The sequence below is a fragment of the Heterodontus francisci genome, chromosome 46 (assembly GCF_036365525.1).
Source record: "Heterodontus francisci isolate sHetFra1 chromosome 46, sHetFra1.hap1, whole genome shotgun sequence".
NCBI classification, from domain to species: domain Eukaryota; kingdom Metazoa; phylum Chordata; class Chondrichthyes; order Heterodontiformes; family Heterodontidae; genus Heterodontus; species Heterodontus francisci.
Window position 1 is genome coordinate 10,514,038 of NC_090416.1, and position 26,158 is coordinate 10,540,195.

A 26,158-nucleotide genomic window follows, 5' to 3' on the forward strand; every position below is an offset into this window, starting at 1 on the left:
CAATATCATCACCCAATATAAAAACAAAGGTGACCGCGGTGACTGCAACAACTACCGTGGAATCTCCCTGCTCAGCATAGTGGGGAAAGTCTTTGCTCGAGTCGCTCTGAACAGGCTCCAGAAGCTGGCCGAGCGCGTCTACCCTGAGGCACAGTGTGGCTTTCGTACAGAGAGATCGACCATTGACATGCTGTTCTCCCTTCGTCAGATACAGGAGAAATGCCGTGAACAACAGATGCCCCTCTACATTGCTTTCATTGATCTCACCAAAGCCTTTGACCTCGTCAGCAGACGTGGTCTCTTCAGACTACTAGAAAAGATCGGATGTCCACCAAAGCTACTAAGTATCATCACCTCATTCCATGACAATATGAAAGGCACAATTCAACATGGTGGCTCCTCATCAGAGCCCTTTCCTATCCTGAGTGGCGTGAAACAGGGCTGTGTTCTCGCACCCACACTTTTTGGGATTTTCTTCTCCTTGCTGCTTTCACATGCGTTCAAGTCCTCTGAAGAAGGAATTTTCCTCCACACAAGATCAGGGGACAGGTTGTTCAACCTTGCCCGTCTAAGAGCGAAGTCCAAAGTACGGAAAGTCCTCATCAGAGAACTCCTCTTTGCTGACGATGCTGCTTTAACATCTCACACTGAAGAGTGCCTGCAGAGTCTCATCGACAGGTTTGCGGCTGCCTGCAATGAATTTGGCCTAACCATCAGCCTCAAGAAAACGAACATCATGGGGCAGGACGTCAGAAATGCTCCATCCATCAATATTGGCGACCACGCTCTGGAAGTGGTTCAAGAGTTCACCTACCTAGGCTCAACTATCACCAGTAACCTGTCTCTAGATGCAGAAATCAACAAGCGCATGGGTAAGGCTTCCACTGCTATGTCCAGACTGGCCAAGAGAGTGTGGGAAAATGGCGTACTGACACGGAACACAAAAGTCCGAGTGTATCAGGCCTGTGTCCTCAGTACCTTGCTTTATGGCAGCGAGGCCTGGACAACGTATGCCAGCCAAGAGCGACGTCTCAATTCATTCCATCTTCGCTGCCTTCGGAGAATACTTGGCATCAGGTGGCAGGACTATATCTCCAACACAGAAGTCCTTGAAGCGGCCAACACCCCCAGCTTATACACACTACTGAGTCAGCGGCGCTTGAGATGGCTTGGCCATGTGAGCCGCATGGAAGATGGCAGGATCCCCAAAGACACATTGTACAGCGAGCTCGCCACTGGTATCAGACCCACCGGCCGTCCATGTCTCCGTTATAAAGACGTCTGCAAACGCGACATGAAATCGTGTGACATTGATCACAAGTCGTGGGAGTCAGTTGCCAGCGTTCGCCAGAGCTGGCGGACAGCCATAAAGACAGGGCTAAATTGTGGCGAGTCGAAGAGACTTAGTAGTTGGCAGGAAAAAAGACAGAGGCGCAAGGGGAGAGCCAACTGTGCAACAGCCCCAACAAACAAATTTCTCTGCAGCACCTGTGGAAGAGCCTGTCACTCCAGAATTGGCCTTTATAGCCACTCCAGGCGCTGCTTCACAAACCACTGACCACCTCCAGGCGCGTATCCATTGTCTCTCGAGATAAGGAGGCCCAAAAGAAAAGAAAAGAACAGGGAAAAGGCGGGGAAGTGGGTCAAAGTGAGTTGTTCTTGCGGAGAGCTGGCACGGATACGATGGGCCGAATGGCCTACTTCTGCAATTACTGTTCCAATGAACTTGAGGGATGACTGTGCCAAGTTGCACAACAAGATCTATTCCATGGAACAACACGCCTGTCAACTCATCAAGTCCTGCCCAAGAAATGAATCTGCAGAAAATACTGAGATACGAATGTGCCCAAATGCAGAACTGGTTTTGAAAAAGAGAACAGGGAAAGAAAGTTAGGAAATGACTGCACATTCTTTCACAAGAAATAGCTCTATCTACCTCGAACTCCTGGCCTGTGGGTGGTGGGAGGAGTGAAGCAGCGAGGTCATCTATAAATTACAGAGACTGTGCTGGCTGGTCAAACTCATTGACGTCTGCAACACTGGAAGACAGATGGCTCAAGGGAGTGTAAGTGTGCATATACTCCTAACTCATGCACTTGTGTGTCCATGTGTGTATATATAGAGTGCAGATTTGCTGTATACGCGTGTGTTTTTGTATGAGTACATGTATTTAAGCGTCTGACATGCCGGCTAATGTAGTTCAATAGTCTCTCTCTATATGATAAAGAAGATGCATTTCTCCAGTGCCTTTTCGCGATCTCAGGAATTCCCTACGTGCTTAACAGCCAATTAAATACTTTCTTTGAAGCGTAGTCACTGTTGCAATGTCGGAAATTCCCGCACAGCAAGATCCCACAAACAGCAATGTGATTATGATCAGGTAATATTTCGCAGTGCTGTTGGTTGATGTGCTGAGGGAGTGCTGCACTGTCGGAGGTGCAGTCTTTCTGACGAGATGGGTGTAAAGATCCCACTATTGCTAAGACCATCAAAACAGATACCTAGCAACTATCCAATTCATAAACCAAAAAAAAAATTTTGGAAATACTCAGCATTAATGGAGAGAGAAATAGCATTAAACTAGTGACCTTTGACAGAACTGGAACAAGCTATGGAGATGTAACAGGCTTTAAGCAAGTACAAAGGCAGGGAAAGGGGCAAGGGAAGTATAAGAACAAAAGAGAAGGTCTGTGAATGCTTGGAACACAAGTATGATGAATGAACAGCAATCATTACAAGCATTTACTGTCAGAAAAAAATGGGAGTTCTGTCTTTCATGTGATGTTGTTGAATTCAGTGTTGAATCCAGAAGGCTGTAAAATGCCCAATCGAAGGACGAGGTCTGGTCCCATTGAACACCATTGGATCAGTGTAGGAGACCGAGGGCAGAGTGGGAGTGGGACAGAGAATGAGATAGCTCAGGGTCCCGCTTGCGGACTGAATGGGGGCTGTCGTGGACAGCTGGACGATGGCGCGACTGGTCACTGTTCACCTCCCAACTGACCACAGACAGTGTTCCCCGAAACGTTTGCAACACCACTCATGCATGCATTCACTCTCACATGTTCTCTCAAGGGAAGATAGAGAGAGAGAGAGAGAGGAGTTTGCTGTTTGTGGGATCTTGCTCTGTGCACATTGCTTCCTGCATTACAACAGTGATGACCCTTCAAAAGTAATACATTGGTTCTGAAGCATTTCAGGGGGTCCTGATATTGTGAATAGTATGACGGAATTGAGAGTTCTGTTGGTTTCCATCACAGTTTGGCATTCTGCATCCTATCCTAAGAATTGGTCCCAGACATGATCTGTTTTAAGATGGTCAGCTGCTCCAGACAGTCACCGGGGGAGAGCACAGATAAGTCATTTTGAAGAACTCCCAAGCAATGCCCCCACTGTGGACATCAAGCAGATATCTCACAAAATAGTGTTGGAAAATACCATTGATCTCATCTCGTCTTTGAAGAGAATCTTCCTTAAAACAAAAGTCAATACGAGCCCCCAAAGTCAGTCAAGAAAGCAAGGAGCCATTGAGGGGAGAAACGTCATTTGGCCCAGTTACAAGTTGAGGTAACAGAGAGATGTTACATTACAAGATTCCCTGAAATAGTCTGACGGAATGTGTGTGTTTTTTTTGTATCCATACACAAACAGAAGTTGTACGAATTGTACCAAGTGACTTGCATCATTCTTGGTGTTTGCTAGGAGTGGTCTTATTGTTACAATCTTTAAATAGCATTAGGGTGCGCTCCAGATCGTAAGGGATACAAGTCCATTTACATAAGCAAGGCTGAACCCAAGAGAATATGTAGTACGGTATCTTTATTACCCTTTATGCATGTGTGTGTTGCCTATTAGAAGTGAGAGATCTCCAGCCTCTGCCAGAAGGAAATCAGCCTGATTTGACTCTGTAACCTCATCAGCCGAAGAGAGAGGCACGCCTGATGTGAAAAGGGCCTGTAGGTTACAGCCGCAGAGAGAAGCATAGTTGTGTTATGTGTTGGGAACTGTACACTGTTGAGAGCTTGGTCCCATGAGGGTCGCCAAATTTTGTTGGATGCATTCCCGGAGGATTCATCCCACGACTTCCAGCCTGCAAATGTGCCACCCCCACGCCCCCACAATTGGTCGCCCGACACGTCCATCCTCGCAGAGCCCCTCCTTCCTACAGGCAATTAGAATGCAATGAGAAAAACAGGAGGAGTTGTATAAAACTACTAGATAGAGTGGATCGGAAGGACATATTTCCCTTAGCAGAGAGGCCAAAAACCGAGAACATAGATTTAAATTAATTGGTGGAAGGATTGGAGGGGAGTTGAGGAGTAATTTGTTTTCACCCAGAGGGTGGTGGGAATCTGGAACTCACTGCCTGAAAGAACGATAGCAGCTGAAACCCGCAATGCATTTAAAAGAAAAACACTTTGATATTCACTTGAGGTGCTGTAAGCTACAGGGCTACGGACCAAGAACTGGAAAATGGGATTAGGCCGACACGCACACAATGGCGCGAATGGCCTTCTTCTCTGCTATAAATGGACACGTATCGCTAATCACCAAACCTTTGTTTCCAGGGCACCAGTCTCAAACCAGGAGAGCTCCTCAAGAGATTTGACGGCCTCATTAGCCACTGGGGTGTGTACACAGGAAAAACAGTGGTTCACTTTGTTCCAGGTAAGGGTTAAGATTTCAGTCCTCAACATCTTCAAGCTCCTACGCATTATTCAAAGGGGGGGGCCAATATTTATCCCTCTACCAGTATCACATAATATAAAAAACAAACAGGCTTCTCCACAGGACAGGCTAAGGAGCAGGGAGGTGCCAAAAACAAGTGCTACAGCGTGACATGTTTACATAGGCTGTTGCCATTATAAAAGTTGACATAGGAATTTATAATGGGAAAAATTGTCACAAGTGCATGAGATGTAAGATGTTAAACAGATTATACATAGATATAGGGCAGCATGATGAATCGCATAGATGGAGCACATACATTGCTCTGAGTGTTATATAAACACTGGGGAAAAGTACACTTTAGGATAAATAAATCACAAGGGTCCTGAGAGATATAACCCGCTCAACAGCACAGCACTAAGCTGGTGCTCATTTAACTGAAAGTATAGTTTTTGTGTATGTGAGAATCACAACATAATGTCAATATTTGAATTTCTATTAATTTATGTGCAAGCCTCCCATGGCATTTCTCATCATGCATCAGAAAGAAGATTCCTGAACAAACAGTAAGGTTTGAAGTCACATACAGCACCATGTAAAACAAGGCCCCTGATTTCGAAGGACTGAATATCTCAAAATCTGTTCTGTCCAGGTGACAAAATGTGACAGGAAATGTGTCACAGGAAGTGTCACACTCACTGGAAGTAGACATTACACACGAGATTCTGAATATATGACAAAGAGAATGGCTGAGACACCAGTCGGTGTACAGATATCACCCTGAGAGAGAGGGAGGGACAGAGAGAGAGAGAGACACCAGTCAGTGTACAGATATCACCCTGAGAGAGAGGGAGGGACAGAGAGAGAGAGAGACACCAGTCAGTGTACAGATATCACCCTGAGAGAGAGGGAGGGACAGAGAGAGAGAGAGACACCAGTCAGTGTACAGATATCACCCTGAGAGAGAGGGAGGGACAGAGAGAGAGAGAGACACCAGTCAGTGTACAGATATCACCCTGAGAGAGAGGGAGGGACAGAGAGAGAGAGAGACACCAGTCGGTGTACAGATATCACCCTGAGAGAGAGGGAGGGACAGAGAGAGAGAGAGACACCAGTCAGTGTACAGATATCACCCTGAGAGAGAGGGAGGGACAGAGAGAGAGAGAGACACCAGTCAGTGTACAGATATCACCCTGAGAGAGAGGGAGGGACAGAGAGAGAGAGAGACACCAGTCGGTGTACAGATATCACCCTGAGAGAGAGGGAGGGACAGAGAGAGAGAGACACCAGTCAGTGGACAGATATCACCCTGAGAGAGAGGGAGGGACAGAGAGAGAGAGACACCAGTCAGTGTACAGATATCACCCTGAGAGAGAGGGAGGGACAGAGAGAGAGAGAGAGAGACACCAGTCAGAGTACAGATATCACCCTGAGAGAGAGAGAGGACCGAAAGACACCAGTCAGTGTACAGATATCACCCTGAGAGAGAGGGACTGAGAGACACCAGTCAGTGTACAGATATCACCCTGAGAGAGGGACTGAGAGACACCAGTCAGTGTACAGATATCACCCTGAGAGAGAGGGACTGAGAGACACCAGTCAGTGTACAGATATCACCCTGAGACAGAGAGGGGACTGAGAGACACCAGTCAGTGTACAGATATCACCCTGAGAGAGAGGGGACTGAGAGACACCAGTCTTTGTACAGAAATCACCCTGAGAGAGAGGGACTGAGAGACACCAGTCTTTGTACAGAAATCACCCTGAGAGAGAGGGGACTGAGAGACACCAGTCAGTGTACAGATATCACCCTGAGAGAGAGGGACTGAGAGACACCAGTCAGTGTACAGATATCACCCTGAGAGAGAGGGGACTGAGAGACAGCAGTCAGTGTACAGATATCACCCTGAGAAAGAGGGGAGTGAGAGACACCAGTCAGTGTACAGATATCACCCTGAGAGAGAGGGGACTGAGAGTCACCAGTCAGTGTACAGATATCACCCTGAGAGAGAGGGGACTGAGAGACACCAGTCAGTGTACAGATATCACCCTGAGAGAGAGGGACTGAGAGATACAAGTCAGTGTACAGATATCACCCTGAGAGAGAGGGAACTGAGACACCAGTCAGTGTACAGATATCAACCTGAGAGAGCGGGATTGAGAGACACCAGTGAGTGTACAGGTATCATCCTGAGAGAGAGGGACTGAGAGACACCAGTCAGTGTACAGATATCACTCTGAGAGAGAGTGGGGCTGAGAGACACCAGTCAGTGTACAGATATCACTCTGAGAGAGAGTGGGGCTGAGAGACACCAGTCAGTGTACAGATATCACCCTGAGAGAGAGAGGGACTGAGAGACACCAGTCAGTGGACAGATATCTCCCTGAGAGAGAGGGGACTGAGAGACACCAGTCAGTGTACAGATATCACCCTGAGAGAGAGAGGACTGAGAGACACCAGTCAGCATACAGATATCACCCTGAGAGAGAGGGAACTGAGAGATACCAGTGTACAGATATCACCCTGAGAGAGAGGGACTGAGAGACACCAGTCAGTGTACAGATATCTCCCTCAGAGAGAGGGAACTGAGAGACACCAGTCAGTGTACAGATATCACCGTAAGAGAGAGGGACTGAGAGGCATCAGACAGTGTATAGATATCACCTTGAGAGAGGAACTGAGAGACACCAGTAAGTGTACAGATAACACCCTGAGAGAGGGAGGTAGAGAGAAAGAGAGACACCAAGACACCAGTCAGTGTACAGATATCGCAGAGAGGGACTGAGAGACTCCAGTCAGTGCACAGACACCACCCTGAGAGCGGGATTGAGAGACACCAGTCAGTGCACAGATATCACCCTGAGAGAGAGGGGACGGAGAGACACCAGTCAGCGTACACATATCACCCTGAGAGAGAGGGGACTGAGAGATACCAGTGTACAGATATCACCCTGAGAGAGAGATGGACTGAGAGACACCAGTCAGAGTACGGATATCACCCTGAGAGAGAGGGGACTGAGAGACACCAGTCAGTGTACAGATATCACCCTGAGAGAGAGAGAGGACCGAGAGACACCAGTCAGTGTACAGATATCACCCTGAGAGAGAGGGACTGAGAGACACCAGTCAGTGTACAGAAATCACCCTGAGAGAGAGGGACTGAGAGACACCAGTCAGTGTACAGATATCACCCTGAGAGAGAGGGACTGAGAGACACCAGTCAGTGTACAGATATCACCCTGAGACAGAGAGGGACTGAGAGACACCAGTCAGTGTGCAGATATCACCCTGAGAGACAGGGGACTGAGAGACAGCAGTCAGTGTACAGATATCACCCTGAGAGAGAGGGGACTGAGAGACACCAGTCAGTGTACAGATATCACCCTGAGAGAGAGGGGACTGAGAGACACCAGTCAGTGTACAGATATAACCCTGAGAGAGAGAAGGACTGAGAGACACCAGTCAGTGTACAGATATCACCATGAGAGAGAGGGACTGAGAGACACCAGTCAGTTTACAGATATCACCCTGAGAGAGAGAGGGACTGAGAGACATCAGTCAGTGTACAGATATCACCCTGAGAGAGAGGGGCCTGAGAGACACCAGTCAGTGTACAGATATCTCCCTGAGAGAGGGGGGACTGAGAGACACCAGTCAGTGTACAGATATCTCCCTGAGAGAGAGGGGACTGAGAGACACCAGTCTTAGTCCAGAAATCACCCTGAGAGAGAGGGGACTGAGAGACACCAGTCAGTGTACAGATATCACCCTGAGAGAGAGGGGACTGAGAGACACCAGTCTTTGTACAGAAATCACCCTGAGAGAGAGGGACTGAGAGACACCAGTCTTTGTACAGAAATCACCCTGAGAGAGAGGGGACTGAGAGACACCAGTCAGTGTACAGATATCACCCTGAGAGAGAGGGACTGAGAGACACCAGTCAGTGTACAGATATCACCCTGAGAGAGAGGGACTGAGAGACACCAGTCAGTGTACAGATATCACCCTGAGAGAGAGGGGACTGAGAGACACCAGTCAGTGTACAGATATCACCCTGAGAGAGAGAGACTGAGAGACAGCAGTCAGTGTACAGATATCACCCTGAGAAAGAGGGGAGTGAGAGACACCAGTCAGTGTACAGATATCACCCTGAGAGAGAGGGGACTGAGAGACACCAGTCAGTGTACAGATATCACCCTGAGAGAGAGGGGACTGAGAGACACCAGTCAGTGTACAGATATCACCCTGAGAGAGAGGGACTGAGAGATACAAGTCAGTGTACAGATATCACCCTGAGAGAGTGGAAACTGAGACACCAGTCAGTGTACAGATTTCAACCTGAGAGAGCGGGATTGAGAGACACCAGTGGGTGTACAGGTATCATCCTGAGAGAGAGGGACTGGGAGACACCAGTCAGTGTACAGATATCACTCTGAGAGAGAGTGGGGCTGAGAGACACCAGTCAGTGTACAGATATCACCCTGAGAGAGAGAGGACTGAGAGACACCAGTCAGCATACAGATATCACCCTGAGAGAGAGGGAACTGAGAGATACCAGTGTACAGATATCACCCTGAGAGAGAGGGACTGAGAGACACCAGTCAGTGTACAGATATCACCCTGAGAGAGAGGGGACTGAGAGACACCAGTCAGTGTACAGATATCACCCTGAGAGAGAGGGACTGAGAGGCATCATACAGTGTATAGATATCACCTTGAGAGAGAGGAACTGAGAGACACCAGTCAGTGTACAGATAACACCCTGAGAGAGGGAGGTAGAGAGAAAGAGAGACACCAAGACACCAGTCAGTGTACAGATATCGCAGAGAGGGACTGAGAGACTCCAGTCAGTGCACAGACACCACCCTGAGAGCGGGATTGAGAGACACCAGTCAGTGCACAGATATCACCCTGAGAGAGAGGGGACGGAGAGACACCAGTCAGCGTACACATATCACCCTGAGAGAGAGGGGACTGAGAGATACCAGTGTACAGATATCACCCTGAGAGAGAGATGGACTGAGAGACACCAGTCAGAGTACGGATATCACCCTGAGAGAGAGGGGACTGAGAGACACCAGTCAGTGTACAGATATCACCCTGAGAGAGATGGGACTGAGGGACACCAGTCAGTGTACAGATATCACCCTGAGAGAGAGGGGACTGAGAGATACCAGTGTACAGATATCACCCTGAGAGAGAGAGGGACTGAGAGACACCAGTCAGTGTACAGATATCTCCCTGAGAGAGAGGGCACTGAGAGACACCAGTCAGTGTACAGATATCACCCTGAGAGAGCGGGACTGAGAGACACCAGTCAGGGTATAGATATCTCCCTGAGAGAGAGGGACTGAGAGGCACCAGTCAGTGTACAGATATCACCCTGAGAGAGGGGGGACTGAGAGACACCAGTCAGTGTACAGATATCTCCCTGAGAGAGAGGGGACTGAGAGACACCAGTCAGTGTACAGGTATCACCCTGAGAGAGAGGGACTGAGAGACACCAGTCAGTGTACAGATATCACCCTGAGAGAGAGGGGATTGAGAGACACCAATCAGTGTACAAATATCACCCTGAGAGAGAGAGGACTGAGAGACACCAGTCAATGTACAGATATCACCCTGAGAGAGAGAGAGGACTGAGAGACACCAGTCAGTGTACAGATATCACCCTGAGAGAGATGGGACTGAGGGACACCAGTCAGTGTACAGATATCACCCTGAGAGAGAGAGGACTGAGAGACACCAGTCAGTTTACAGATATCACCCTGAGAGAGAGGGGACTAAGAGACACCAGTCAGTGTACAGATATCACCCTGAGAGAGAGGGAGGGACAGAGAGAGAGAGAGACACCAGTCAGTGTACAGATATCACCCTGAGAGAGAGGGAGGGACAGAGAGAGAGAGACACCAGTCAGTGTACAGATATCACCCTGAGAGAGAGGGAGGGACAGAGAGAGAGAGAGACACCAGTCAGTGTACAGATATCACCCTGAGATAGAGAGAGGACCGAGAGACACCAGTCAGTGTACAGATATCACCCTGAGAGAGAGGGACTGAGAGACACCAGTCAGTGTACAGAAATCACCCTGACAGAGAGGGACTGAGAGACACCAGTCAGTGTACAGATATCACCCTGAGAGAGGGACTGAGAGACACCAGTCAGTGTACAGATATCACCCTGAGAGAGAGAGGGACTGAGAGACACCAGTCAGTGTGCAGATATCACCCTGAGAGACAGGGGACTTAGAGACAGCAGTCAGTGTACAGATATCACCCTGAGAGAGACGGACTGAGAGACACCAGTCAGTTTACAGATATCACCCTGAGAGAGAGAAGGACTGAGAGACACCAGTCAGTGTACAGATATCACCCTGAGAGAGAGAAGGACTGAGAGACACCAGTCAGTGTACAGATATCACCCTGAGAGAGACGGACTGAGAGACACCAGTCAGTTTACAGATATCACCCTGAGAGAGAGAGGGACTGAGAGACATCAGTCAGTGTACAGATATCACCCTGAGAGAGAGGGGCCTGAGAGACAACAGTCTTTGTACAGAAATCACCCTGAGAGAGAGGGGACTGAGAGACACCAGTCAGTGTACAGATATCACCCTGAGAGAGAGGGGACTGAGAGACACCAGTCTTTGTACAGAAATCACCCTGAGAGAGAGGGACTGAGAGACACCAATCTTTGTACAGAAATCACCCTGAGAGAGAGGGGACTGAGAGACACCAGTCAGTGTACAGATATCACCCTGAGAGAGAGGGGACTGAGAGACACCAGTCAGTGTACAGATATCACCCTGAGAGAGATGGGACTGAGGGACACCAGTCAGTGTACAGATATCACCCTGAGAGAGAGGGGACTGAGAGATACCAGTGTACAGATATCACCCTGAGAGAGGGACTGAGGGACACCAGTCAGTGTACAGATATCTCCCTGAGAGAGAGGGGACTGAGAGACACCAGTCAGTGTACAGATATCACCCTGAGAGAGAGGGGACTGAGAGTCACCAGTCAATGTACAGATATAACCCTGAGTGAGAGGGAACTGAGAGACACCAGTCAGTGTACAGATATCACCCTGAGAGAGAGGGGACTGAGAGACACCAGTCAGTGTACTGATATCACCCTGAGAGAGAGGGGACTGAGAGACACCAGTCAGTGTACAGATATCTCCCTGAGAGAGAGGGACTGAGAGACACCAGTCAGTGTACAGATATCACCCTGAGAGAGAGGGGTCTGAGAGACACCAGTCAGTGTACAGATATCACCCTGAGAGAGAGGGACTGAGAGGCACCAGTCAGTGTATAGATATCTCCCTGAGAGAGAGGGACTAAGAGACACCAGTCAGTGTGCAGATATCACCCTGAGAGAGGGGGGACTGAGAGACACCAGTCAGTGTACAGATATCTCCCTGAGAGAGAGGGGACAGAGAGACACCAGTCAGTGTACAGGTATCACCCTGAGAAAGAGGGACTGAGAGACACCAGTCAGTGTACAGATATCACCCTGAGAGAGAGGGGATTGAGAGACACCAGTCAGTGTACAGATATCACCCTGAGAGAGAGGGAACTGAGAGACACCAGTCAGTTTACAAATATCACCCTGAGAGAGAGGGAACTGAGAGACACCAGTCAGTTTACAAATATGACCCTGAGAGAGAGGGGACTGAGAGACACCAGTCAATGTACAGATATCACCCTGAGAGAGAGAGGACTGAGAGACACCAGTCAGTTTACAAATATCACCCTGAGAGAGAGGGGACTAAGGGACACCAGTCAGTGTACAGATATCACCCTGAGAGAGAGGGACTGAGAGACACCAGTCAGTGTACAGATATCACCCTGAGAGAGAGGGAATGAGAGACACCACTCAGTGCACAGATATCACCCTGAGAGAAAGGGGACCGAGAGACACCCGTCAGTGTACAGATATCACCCTGAGAGAAAGGGTACTGAGAGACACCAGTCAGTGTACAGATATCACCCTGAGAGAAAGGGGACTGAGAGACACCAGTCAGTGTACAGATATCACCCTGAGAGAAAGGGGACTGAGAGACACCAGTCAAGGTACAAATATCACCCTGAGAGAGAGGACTGAGGGACACCAGTCAGTGTACAGATATCACCCTGAGAGAGAGAGGACTGAGGGACACCAGTCAGTGTACAGATATCACCCTGAGAGAGAGGGACTGAGAGACACCAGTCAGTGTACAGATATCACCCTGAGAGAGAGGGGATTGAGGGACACCAGTCAGTGTACAAATATCACCCTGAGAGAGAGAGGGACTAAGGGACACCAGTCAGTGTACAGATATCACCCTGAGAGAGAGAGAGGACTGAGAGACACCAGTCAGTGTACAGATATCACCCTGAGAGAGAGGGGACTGAGAGACACCAGTCAGTGTACAGATATCACCCTGAGAGAGAGGGGATTGAGGGACACCAGTCAGTGTACAAATATCACCCTGAGAGAGAGAGGGACTAAGGGACACCAGTCAGTGTACAGATATCACCCTGAGAGAGAGAGGGGACTAAGGGACACCAGTCAGTGTACAGATATCACCCTGAGAGAGAGGGGACTGAGAGACACCAGTCAGTGTACAGATATCACCCTGAGAGAGAGAGAGGACTGAGAGACACCAGTCAGTGTACAGATATCACCCTGAGAGAGATGGGACTGAGGGACACCAGTCAGTGTACAGATATCACCCTGAGAGAGAGAGGACTGAGAGACACCAGTCAGTTTACAGATATCACCCTGAGAGAGAGAGAGGACTGAGAGACACCAGTCAGTGTACAGATATCACCCTGAGAGAGATGGGACTGAGGGACACCAGTCAGTGTACAGATATCACCCTGAGAGAGAGAGGACTGAGAGACACCAGTCAGTGTACAGATATCACCCTGAGAGAGAGAGGACTGAGAGACACCAGTCAGTTTACAGATATCACCCTGAGAGAGAGGGGACTAAGAGACACCAGTCAGTGTACAGATATCACCCTGAGAGAGAGGGAGGGACAGAGAGAGAGAGACACCAGTCAGTGGACAGATATCACCCTGAGAGAGAGGGAGGGACAGAGAGAGAGAGACACCAGTCAGTGGACAGATATCACCCTGAGAGAGAGGGAGGGACAGAGAGAGAGAGAGACACCAGTCAGTGTACAGATATCACCCTGAGAGAGAGGGAGGGACAGAGAGAGAGAGACACCAGTCAGTGTACAGATATCACCCTGAGAGAGAGGGAGGGACAGAGAGAGGGAGGGACAGAGAGAGAGAGACACCAGTCAGTGTACAGATATCACCCTGAGAGAGAGGGAGGGACAGAGAGAGAGAGAGACACCAGTCAGTGTACAGATATCACCCTGAGAGAGAGAGAGGACCGAGAGACACCAGTCAGTGTACAGATATCACCCTGAGAGAGAGGGACTGAGAGACACCAGTCAGTGTACAGAAATCACCCTGAGAGAGAGGGACTGAGAGACACCAGTCAGTGTACAGATATCACCCTGAGAGAGAGGGACTGAGAGACACCAGTCAGTGTACAGATATCACCCTGAGAGAGAGAGGGGACTGAGAGACACCAGTCAGTGTACAGATATCACCCTGAGAAAGAGGGACTGAGAGACACCAGTCAGTGTACAGATATCACCCTGAGAGAGAGAGGGACTGAGAGACACCAGTCAGTGTGCAGATATCACCCTGAGAGACAGGGGACTGAGAGACACCAGTCAGTGGACAGATATCTCCCTGAGAGAGACGGACTGAGAGACACCAGTCAGTTTACAGATATCACCCTGAGAGAGAGAAGGACTGAGAGACACCAGTCAGTGTACAGATATCACCCTGAGAGAGAGAAGGACTGAGAGACACCAGTCAGTGTACAGATATCACCCTGAGAGAGACGGACTGAGAGACACCAGTCAGTTTACAGATATCACCCTGAGAGAGAGAGAGACTGAGAGACATCAGTCAGTGTACAGATATCACCCTGAGAGAGAGGGGCCTGAGAGACACCAGTCAGTGGACAGATATCTCCCTGAGAGAGGGGGGACTGAGAGACACCAGTCAGTGTACAGATATCTCCCTGAGAGAGAGGGGACTGAGAGACACCAGTCTTTGTACAGAAATCACCCTGAGAGAGAGGGGACTGAGAGACACCAGTCAGTGTACAGATATCACCCTGAGAGAGAGGGGACTGAGAGACACCAGTCTTTGTACAGAAATCACCCTGAGAGAGAGGGACTGAGAGACACCAGTCTTTGTACAGAAATCACCCTGAGAGAGAGGGGACTGAGAGACACCAGTCAGTGTACAGATATCACCCTGAGAGAGAGGGGACTGAGAGACACCAGTCAGTGTACAGATATCACCCTGAGAGAGATGGGACTGAGGGACACCAGTCAGTGTACAGATATCACCCTGAGAGAGAGAGGGACTGAGGGACACCAGTCAGTGTACAGATATCTCCCTGAGAGAGAGGGGACTGAGAGACACCAGTCAGTGTACAGATATCACCCTGAGAGAGAGGGGACTGAGAGTCACCAGTCAATGTACAGATATAACCCTGAGTGAGAGGGAACTGAGAGACACCAGTCAGTGTACAGATATCACCCTGAGAGAGAGGGGACTGAGAGACACCAGTCAGTGTACTGATATCACCCTGAGAGAGAGGGGACTGAGAGACACCAGTCAGTGTACAGATATCTCCCTGAGAGAGAGGGACTGAGAGACACCAGTCAGTGTACAGATATCACCCTGAGAGAGAGGGGTCTGAGAGACACCAGTCAGTGTACAGATATCACCCTGAGAGAGAGGGACTGAGAGGCACCAGTCAGTGTATAGATATCTCCCGGAGAGAGAGGGACTAAGAGACACCAGTCAGTGTGCAGATATCACCCTGAGAGAGGGGGGACTGAGAGACACCAGTCAGTGTACAGATATCTCCCTGAGAGAGAGGGGACTGAGAGAGACCAGTCAGTGTACAGGTATCACCCTGAGAAAGAGGGACTGAGAGACACCAGTCAGTGTACAGATATCACCCTGAGAGAGAGGGGATTGAGAGACACCAGTCAGTGTACAAATATGACCCTGAGAGAGAGAGGACTGAGAGACACCAGTCAATGTACAGATATCACCCTGAGAGAGAGAGGACTGAGAGACACCAGTCAGTTTACAAATATCACCCTGAGAGAGAGGGGACTAAGGGACACCAGTCAGTGTACAGATATCACCCTGAGAGAGAGGGACTGAGAGACACCAGTCAGTGTACAGATATCACCCTGAGAGAGAGGGACTGAGAGACACCACTCAGTGTACAGATATCACCCTGAGAGAAAGGGGACCGAGAGACACCCGTCAGTGTACAGATATCACCCTGAGAGAAAGGGGACTGAGAGACACCAGTCAGTGTACAGATATCACCCTGAGAGAAAGGGAACGGAGAGACACCAGTCAGTGTACAGATATCACCCTGAGAGAGAGAGGACTGAGGGACACCAGTCAGTGTACAGATATCACCCTGAGAGAAAGGGGACTGAGAGACACCAGTCAAGGTACAAATATCACCCTGAGAGAGAGGACTGAGGGACACCAGTCAGTGTACAGATATCACCCTGAGAGAGAGAGGACTGAGGGACACCAGTCAGTGTACAGATATCACCCTGAGAGAGAGGGACTGAGAGACACCAGTCAGTGTACAGATATCACCCTGAGAGAGAGGGGACTCAGAGACACCAGTCAGGGTACAGATATCACCCTGAGAAGACGGACTGAGAGACACCAGTCAGTGTACAAATATCACCCTGAGAGAGAGGACTGAGAGACACCAGTCAGTGTGCAGACATCACCCTCAGAGAGAGAACTGAGGGACACCAGTCAGTGTACAGATATCACCTTGAGAGAGTGAGGACTGAGGGACACCAGTCAGTGTACAGATATCACCCTGAGAGAGAGAGGGACTGAGAGACACCAGTCAGTGTACAGATATCACCCTGAGAGAGAGTGGGGCTGAGAGACACCAGTCAGTGTACAGATATCACCCTGAGAGAGAGAGGGACTGAGAGACACCAGTCAGTGTACAGATATCTCCCTGAGAGAGAGGGGACTGAGAGACACCAGTCAGTGTACAGATATCACCCTGAGAGAGAGGGGACTGAGAGACACCAGTCAGCATACAGATATCACCCTGAGAGAGAGGGAACTGAAAGACACCAGTCAGTGTACAGATATCTCCCTCAGAGAGAGGGAACTGAGAGACACCAGTCAGTGTACAGATATCACCCTGAGAGAGAGGGAACTGAGAGATACCAGTGTACAGATATCACCCTGAGAGAGAGGGAACTGAGAGATACCAGTGTACAGATATCACCCTGAGAGAGAGGGGACTGAGAGACACCAGTCAGTGTACAGATATCTCCCTCAGAGACAGGGAACTGAGAGACACCAGTCAGTGTACAGATATCACCCTGAGAGAGAGGGAACTGAGAGATACCAGTGTACAGATATCACCCTGAGAGAGAGGGAACTGAGAGATACCAGTGTACAGATATCACCCTGAGAGAGAGGGGACTGAGAGACACCAGTCAGTGTACAGATATCACCCTGAGAGAGAGGGACTGAGAGGCACCAGTCAGTGCATAGATATCTCCCTGAGAGAGAGGGGATTGAGAGACACCAGTCAGTGTACAGATATCACCCTGAGAGAGAGGGGACTGAGAGACACCAGTCAGTGTACAGATATCACCCAGAGAGAGAGGGGACTGAGAGACACCAGTCAGTCCACAGATATCACCCAGAGAGAGAGGGGAGTGAGAGACACCAGTCAGTGTACAGATATCACCCTGAGAAAGAGGGACTGAAAGACACCAGTCAGTGTACAGATATCACCCTGAGAGAGAGGGACTGAGAGGCACCAGTCAGTGCATAGATATCTCCCTGAGAGAGAGGGACTACGAGACACCAGTCAGTGTACAGATATCACCCTGAGAGGGGGGACTGAGAGACACCAGTCAGTGTACAGATATCTAAATGAGAGAGAGGGGACTGAGAGACACCAGTCAGTGTACAGGTATCACCCTGAGAAAGAGGGACTGAGAGACACCAGTCAGTGTACAGATATCACCCTGAGAGAGAGGGGATTGAGAGACACCAGTCAGTGTACAAATATCACCCTGAGAGAGAGAGGACTGAGAGACACCAGTCAACGTACAGATATCACCCTGAGAGAGAGAGGACAGAGAGACACCAGTCAGTGTACAGATATCACCCTGAGAGAGATGGGACTGAGGGACACCAGTCAGTGTACAGATATCACCCTGAGAGAGAGAGGACTGACAGACACCAGTCAGTTTACAAACATCACCCAGAGAGAGAGGGGACTAAGGGACACCAGTCAGTGTACAGATATCACCCTGAGAGAGAGGGACTGAGAGACACCAGTCAGTGTACAGATATCACCCTGAGAGAGAGGGACTGAGAGACACCAGTCAGTGTACAGATATCACCCTGAGAGAGAGGGACTGAGAGACACCAGTCAGTGTACAGATATCACCCTGAGAGAAAGGGGACTGAGAGACACCAGTCAGTGTCCAGATATCACCCTGAGAGAAAGGGGACTGAGAGACACCAGTCAGTGTACAGATATCACCCTGAGAGAAAGGGGACTGAGAGACACCAGTCAGTGTACAGATATCACCCAGAGAGAGAGAGGACTGAGGGACACCAGTCAGTGTACAGATATCACCCTGAGAGAGAGGGGACTGAGAGTCACCAGTCAGTGTACAGACATCACCCTGAGAGAGAGGGACTGAGGGACACCAGTCAGTGTACAGATATCACCCTGAGAGAGAGGACTGAGGGACATCAGTCAGTGTACAGATATCACCCTGAGAGAGAGAGGACTGAGGGACACCAGTCAGTGTACAGATATCACCCTGCGAGAGAGGGGACTGAGAGATCCCAGTGTACAGATATCACCCTGAGAGAGAGAGGGACTGAGAGACACCAGTCAAAGTACAGATATCACCCTGAGAGAGAGGGACTGAGAGACACCAGTCAGTGTACAGATATCACCCTGAGAGAGAGGGGACTGAGAGACACCAGTCAGTGTACAGATATCTACCTGAGAGGGATTGAGAGACACCAGTCAGTGTACAGATATCACCCTGAGAGAGAGGGGTCTGAGAGACACCAGTCAGTGTACAGATATCACCCTGAGAGAGAGGGACTGAGAGGCACCAGTCAGTGTATAGATATCTCCCTGAGAGAGAGGGACTAAGAGACACCAGTCAGTGTACAGATATCACCCTGAGAGAGAGGGGACTGAGAGACACCAGTCAGTGTACAGATATCTCCCTGAGAGAGAGGGGACTGAGAGACACCAGTCAGTGTACAGGTATCACCCTGAGAAAGAGGGACTGAGAGACACCAGTCAGTGTACAGATATCACCCTGAGAGAGAGGGGATTGAGAGACACCAGTCAGTGTACAAATATGACCCTGAGAGAGAGAGGACTGAGAGACACCAGTCAATGTACAGATATCACCCTGAGAGAGAGAGGACAGAGAGACACCAGTCAGTGTACAGATATCACCCTGAGAGAGATGGGACTGAGAGACACCAGTCAGTGTTCAGATATCACCCTGAGAGAGAGAGGACTGAGAGACACCAGTCAGTTTACAAATATCACCCTGAGAGAGAGGGGACTAAGGGACACCAGTCAGTGTACAGATATCACCCTGAGAGAGAGGGACTGAGAGACACCAGTCAGTGTACAGATATCACCCTGAGAGAGAGGGACTGAGAGACACCAGTCAGTGTACAGATATCACCCTGAGAGAGAGGGACTGAGAGACACCAGTCAGTGTACAGATATCACCCTGAGAGAAAGGGGACTGAGAGACACCAGTCAGTGTACAGATATCACCCTGAGAGAAAGGGGACTGAGAGACACCAGTCAGTGTACAGATATCACCCTGAGAGAGAGGGGACTGAGGGACACCAGTCAGTGTACAGATATCACCCTGAGAGAAAGGGGACTGAGAGACACCAGTCAAGGTACAAATATCACCCTGAGAGAGAGGACTGAGGGACACCAGTCAGTGTACAGATATCACCCTGAGAGAGAGAGGACTGAGGGACACCAGTCAGTGTACAGATATCACCCTGAGAGAGAGAGGAGACTGAGAGACACCAGTCTGTGTACAGATATCACCCTGAGAGAGAGGGGACTGAGAGTCACCAGTCAGTGTACAGATATCACCCTGAGAGAGAGGGACTGAGAGACACCAGTCAGTGTACAGATATCACCCTGAGAGAGAAGGGACTCAGAGACACCAGTCAGGGTACAGATATAACCCTGAGAGAGAGAGGGACTGAGAGACACCAGTCAGGGTACAGATATCACCCTGAGAAGACGGACTGAGAGACACCAGTCAGTGTACAGATATCACCCTGAAAGAGAGGGAACTGAGAGATGCCAGTGTACAGATATCACTCTGAGAGAGAGGGACTGAGAGACACCAGTCAGTGTACAGACACCACCCTGAGAGAGAGGGGACTGAGAGACACCAGTCAGCATACAGATATCACCCTGAGAGAGAGGGAACTGAGAGATACCAGTGTACAGATATCACCCTGAGAGAGAGGGGACTGAGAGACACCAGTCAGTGTACAGATATCACCCTGAGAGAGAGGGGACTGAGAGACACCAGTCAGCATACAGATATCACCCTGAGAGAGAGGGAACTGAGAGGTACCAGTGTACAGATATCACCCTGAGAGAGAGGGACTGAAAGACACCAGTCAGCGTACAGATATCTCCCTGAGAGAGAAGGGACTGAGAGACACCAGTCAGTGTACAGGTATCATCCTGAGAGAAAGGGGACTGAGAGACACCGGTCAGTGTACAGATATCACCCTGAGAGAGAGGGGACTGAGAGACACCAGTCAGTGTACAGATATCACCCTGAGAAAGAGAGACTGAGAGACACCAGTCAGTGTACAGATATCACCCTGAGAGAGAGGGGACTGAGAGATACCAGTGTACAGATATCACCCTGAGAGAGAGAGGGACTGAGAGACACCAGTCAGTGTACAGATATCACCCTGAGAGAGAGAGGGACTGAGAGACACCAGTCAGTGTACAGATATCACCCTGAGAGAGAGGGGACTGAGAGACACCAGTCAGTGTACAGATATCTCCCTGAGAGAGAGGGGTCTGAGAGACACCAGTCAGTGTACAGATATCACCCTGAGAGAGGGGGACTGAGAGACACCAGTGAGTGTATAGATATCTCCCTGAGAGAGAGGGACTGAGAGACACCAGTCAGTGTACAGATATCACCCTGAGAGAGGGGGGACTGAGAGACACCAGTCAATGTACAGATATCACCCTGAGAGAGAGAGCACTGAGAGACACCAGTCAGTGTACAGATATCACCCTGAGAGAGATGGGACTGAGGGACACCAGTCAGTGTACAGATATCACCCTGAGAGAGAGAGGACTGAGAGACACCAGTCAGTTTACAGATATCACCCTGAGAGAGAGGGGACTAAGAGACACCAGTCAGTGTACAGATATCACCCTGATAGAGAGGGACTGAGAGACACTAGTCAGTGTACAGATATCACCCTGAGAGAGAGGGACTGAGAGTCACCAGTCAGTGTACAGATATCACCCTGAGAGAGAGGACTGAGGGACACCAGTCAGTGTATAGATATCACCTTGAGAGAGAGGAACTGAGAGACACCAGTCAGTGTACAGATATCACCCTGAGAGAGGGAGGGAGAGAGAAAGAGAGACACCAGGACACCAGTCAGTGTACAGATATCGCAGAGAGGGACTGAGAGACTCCAGTCAGTGTACAGACACCACCCTGAGAGAGCGGGATTGAGAGACACCCGTCAGTGTACAGATATCACCCTGAGAGAGAGGGGACGGAGAGATACCAGTGTACAGATATCTCCCTGCGAGAGAAGGGACTGAGAGACACCAGTCAGTGTACAGATATCACCCTGAGAGAGAGGGGACTGAGAGACACCAGTCAGTTTACAAATATCACCCTGAGAGAGAGGGGACTAAGGGACACCAGTCAGTGTACAGATATCACCCTGAGAGAGAGGGACTGAGAGACACCAGTCAGTGTACAGATATCACCCTGAGAGAGAGGGACTGAGAGACACAAGTCAGTGTACAGATATCACCCTGAGAGAAAGGGGACTGAGAGACACCAGTCAGTGTCCAGATATCACCCTGAGAGAAAGGGGACTGAGAGACACCAGTCAGTGTACAGATATCACCCTGAGAGAGAGGGGACTGAGAGTCACCAGTCAGTGTACAGACATCACCCTGAGAGAGAGGGACTGAGGGACACCAGTCAGTGTACAGATATCACCCTGAGAGAGAGGACTGAGGGACATCAGTCAGTGTACAGATATCACCCTGAGAGAGAGAGGACTAAGGGACACCAGTCAGTGTACAGATATCACCCTGCGAGAGAGGGGACTGAGAGATCCCAGTGTACAGATATCACCCTGAGAGAGAGAGGGACTGAGAGACACCAGTCAAAGTACAGATATCACCCTGAGAGAGAGGGACTGAGAGACACCAGTCAGTGTACAGATATCACCCTGAGAGAGAGGGGACTGAGAGACACCAGTCAGTGTACAGATATCTACCTGAGAGGGATTGAGAGACACCAGTCAGTGTACAGATATCACCCTGAGAGAGAGGGGACTGAGAGACACCAGTCAGTGTACAGATATCTCCCTGAGAAAGAGGGACTGAGAGACACCAGTCAGTGTACAGATATCACCCTGAGAGAGAGGGGATTGAGAGACACCAGTCAGTGTACAAATATGACCCTGAGAGAGAGAGGACTGAGAGACACCAGTCAATGTACAGATATCACCCTGAGAGAGAGAGGACAGAGAGACACCAGTCAGTGTACAGATATCACCCTGAGAGAGATGGGACTGAGAGACACCAGTCAGTGTTCAGATATCACCCTGAGAGAGAGAGGACTGAGAGACACCAGTCAGTTTACAAATATCACCCTGAGAGAGAGGGGACTAAGGGACACCAGTCAGTGTACAGATATCACCCTGAGAGAGAGGGACTGAGAGACACCAGTCAGTGTACAGATATCACCCTGAGAGAGAGGGACTGAGAGACACCAGTCAGTGTACAGATATCACCCTGAGAGAGAGGGACTGAGAGACACCAGTCAGTGTACAGATATCACCCTGAGAGAAAGGGGACTGAGAGACACCAGTCAGTGTACAGATATCACCCTGAGAGAAAGGGGACTGAGAGACACCAGTCAGTGTACAGATATCACCCTGAGAGAGAGGGGACTGAGGGACACCAGTCAGTGTACAGATATCACCCTGAGAGAAAGGGGACTGAGAGACACCAGTCAAGGTACAAATATCACCCTGAGAGAGAGGACTGAGGGACACCAGTCAGTGTACAGATATCACCCTGAGAGAGAGAGGACTGAGGGACACCAGTCAGTGTACAGATATCACCCTGAGAGAGAGAGGAGACTGAGAGACACCAGTCTGTGTACAGATATCACCCTGAGAGAGAGGGGACTGAGAGTCACCAGTCAGTGTACAGATATCACCCTGAGAGAGAGGGACTGAGAGACACCAGTCAGTGTACAGATATCACCCTGAGAGAGAAGGGACTCAGAGACACCAGTCAGGGTACAGATATCACCCTGAGAGAGAGAGGGACTGAGAGACACCAGTCAGGGTACAGATATCACCCTGAGAAGACGGACTGAGAGACACCAGTCAGTGTACAGATATCACCCTGAAAGAGAGGGAACTGAGAGATGCCAGTGTACAGATATCACTCTGAGAGAGAGGGACTGAGAGACACCAGTCAGTGTACAGACACCACCCTGAGAGAGAGGGGACTGAGAGACACCAGTCAGCATACAGATATCACCCTGAGAGAGAGGGAACTGAGAGATACCAGTGTACAGATATCACCCTGAGAGAGAGGGGACTGAGAGACACCAGTCAGTGTACAGATATCACCCTGAGAGAGAGGGGACTGAGAGACACCAGTCAGCATACAGATATCACCCTGAGAGAGAGGGAACTGAGAGGTACCAGTGTACAGATATCACCCTGAGAGAGAGGGACTGAAAGACACCAGTCAGCGTACAGATATCTCCCTGAGAGAGAAGGGACTGAGAGACACCAGTCAGTGTACAGGTATCATCCTGAGAGAAAGGGGACTGAGAGACACCGGTCAGTGTACAGATATCACCCTGAGAGAGAGGGGACTGAGAGACACCAGTCAGTGTACAGATATCACCCTGAGAAAGAGAGACTGAGAGACACCAGTCAGTGTACAGATATCACCCTGAGAGAGAGGGGACTGAGAGATACCAGTGTACAGATATCACCCTGAGAGAGAGAGGGACTGAGAGACACCAGTCAGTGTACAGATATCACCCTGAGAGAGAGAGGGACTGAGAGACACCAGTCAGTGTACAGATATCACCCTGAGAGAGAGGGGACTGAGAGACACCAGTCAGTGTACAGATATCTCCCTGAGAGAGAGGGGTCTGAGAGACACCAGTCAGTGTACAGATATCACCCTGAGAGAGGGGGACTGAGAGACACCAGTGAGTGTATAGATATCTCCCTGAGAGAGAGGGACTGAGAGACACCAGTCAGTGTACAGATATCACCCTGAGAGAGGGGGGACTGAGAGACACCAGTCAATGTACAGATATCACCCTGAGAGAGAGAGCACTGAGAGACACCAGTCAGTGTACAGATATCACCCTGAGAGAGATGGGACTGAGGGACACCAGTCAGTGTACAGATATCACCCTTAGAGAGAGAGGACTGAGAGACACCAGTCAGTTTACAGATATCACCCTGAGAGAGAGGGGACTAAGAGACACCAGTCAGTGTACAGATATCACCCTGATAGAGAGGGACTGAGAGACACTAGTCAGTGTACAGATATCACCCTGAGAGAGAGGGACTGAGAGTCACCAGTCAGTGTACAGATATCACCCTGAGAGAGAGGACTGAGGGACACCAGTCAGTGTATAGATATCACCTTGAGAGAGAGGAACTGAGAGACACCAGTCAGTGTACAGATATCACCCTGAGAGAGGGAGGGAGAGAGAAAGAGAGACACCAGGACACCAGTCAGTGTACAGATATCGCAGAGAGGGACTGAGAGACTCCAGTCAGTGTACAGACACCACCCTGAGAGAGCGGGATTGAGAGACACCCGTCAGTGTACAGATATCACCCTGAGAGAGAGGGGACGGAGAGATACCAGTGTACAGATATCTCCCTGCGAGAGAAGGGACTGAGAGACACCAGTCAGTGTACAGATATCACCCTGAGAGAGAGGGGACTGAGAGACACCAGTCAGTTTACAAATATCACCCTGAGAGAGAGGGGACTAAGGGACACCAGTCAGTGTACAGATATCACCCTGAGAGAGAGGGACTGAGAGACACCAGTCAGTGTACAGATATCACCCTGAGAGAGAGGGACTGAGAGACACAAGTCAGTGTACAGATATCACCCTGAGAGAAAGGGGACTCTGAGACACCAGTCAGTGTACAGATATCACCCTGAGAGAAAGGGGACTGAGAGACACCAGTCAGTGTACAGATATCACCCTGAGAGAGAGGGAACTGAGAGATACCAGTGTACAGATATCACCCTGAGAGAGAGGGACTGAGAGACACCAGTCAGTGTACAGATATCACCCTGAGAGAGAGGGACTGAGAGGCATCAGACAGTGTATAGATATCACCTTGAGAGAGAGGAACTGAGAGACACCAGTCAGTGTACAGATATCACCCTGAGAGAGGGAGGGAGAAAGAAAGAGAGACACCAGGACACCAGTCAGTGTACAGATATCGCAGAGAGGGACTGAGAGACTCCAGTCAGTGTGCAGACACCACCCTGAGAGAGCGGGATTGAGAGACACCAGTCAGTGTACAGATATCACCCTGAGAGAGAGGGGACGGAGAGACACCAGTCAGCGTACAGATATCTCCCTGAGAGAGAAGGGACTGAGAGACACCAGTCAGTGTACAGGTATCATCCTGAGAGAAAGGGGACTGAGAGACACCGGTCAGTGTACAGATATCACCCTGAGAGAGAGGGGACTGAGAGACACCAGTCAGTGTACAGATATCACCCTGAGAAAGAGAGACTGAGAGACACCAGTCAGTGTACAGATATCACCCTGAGAGAGAGGGGACTGAGAGATACCAGTGTACAGATATCACCCTGCGAGAGAGAGGGACAGAGAGACACCAGTCAGTGTACAGATATCACCCTGAGAGAGAGGGGACTGAGAGACACCAGTCAGTGTACAGATATCTCCCTGAGAGAGAGGGGTCTGAGAGACACCAGTCAGTGTAAAGATATCACCCTGAGAGAGGGGGACTGAGAGACACCAGTGAGTGTATAGATATCTCCCTGAG

General features: G+C 49.9%; 1 protein-coding gene across 1 annotated transcript in view; it reads left to right on the forward strand.

Moving 5' to 3' along the window:
* Positions 1-1,956: 1,956 nt before the first annotated feature.
* LOC137356798 (phospholipase A and acyltransferase 3-like) overlaps positions 1,957-26,158 on the forward strand; it is a 130,813-nt gene continuing 106,611 nt past the window's right edge. Inside the window, exons 1-2 of the mRNA XM_068022576.1 lie at positions 1,957-2,065; positions 4,569-4,668. Of these exons, the coding sequence (XP_067878677.1) occupies positions 2,051-2,065; positions 4,569-4,668 (115 nt within the window). The 5' untranslated portion in view covers positions 1,957-2,050. The remainder of the gene's footprint in view (positions 2,066-4,568; positions 4,669-26,158) is intronic.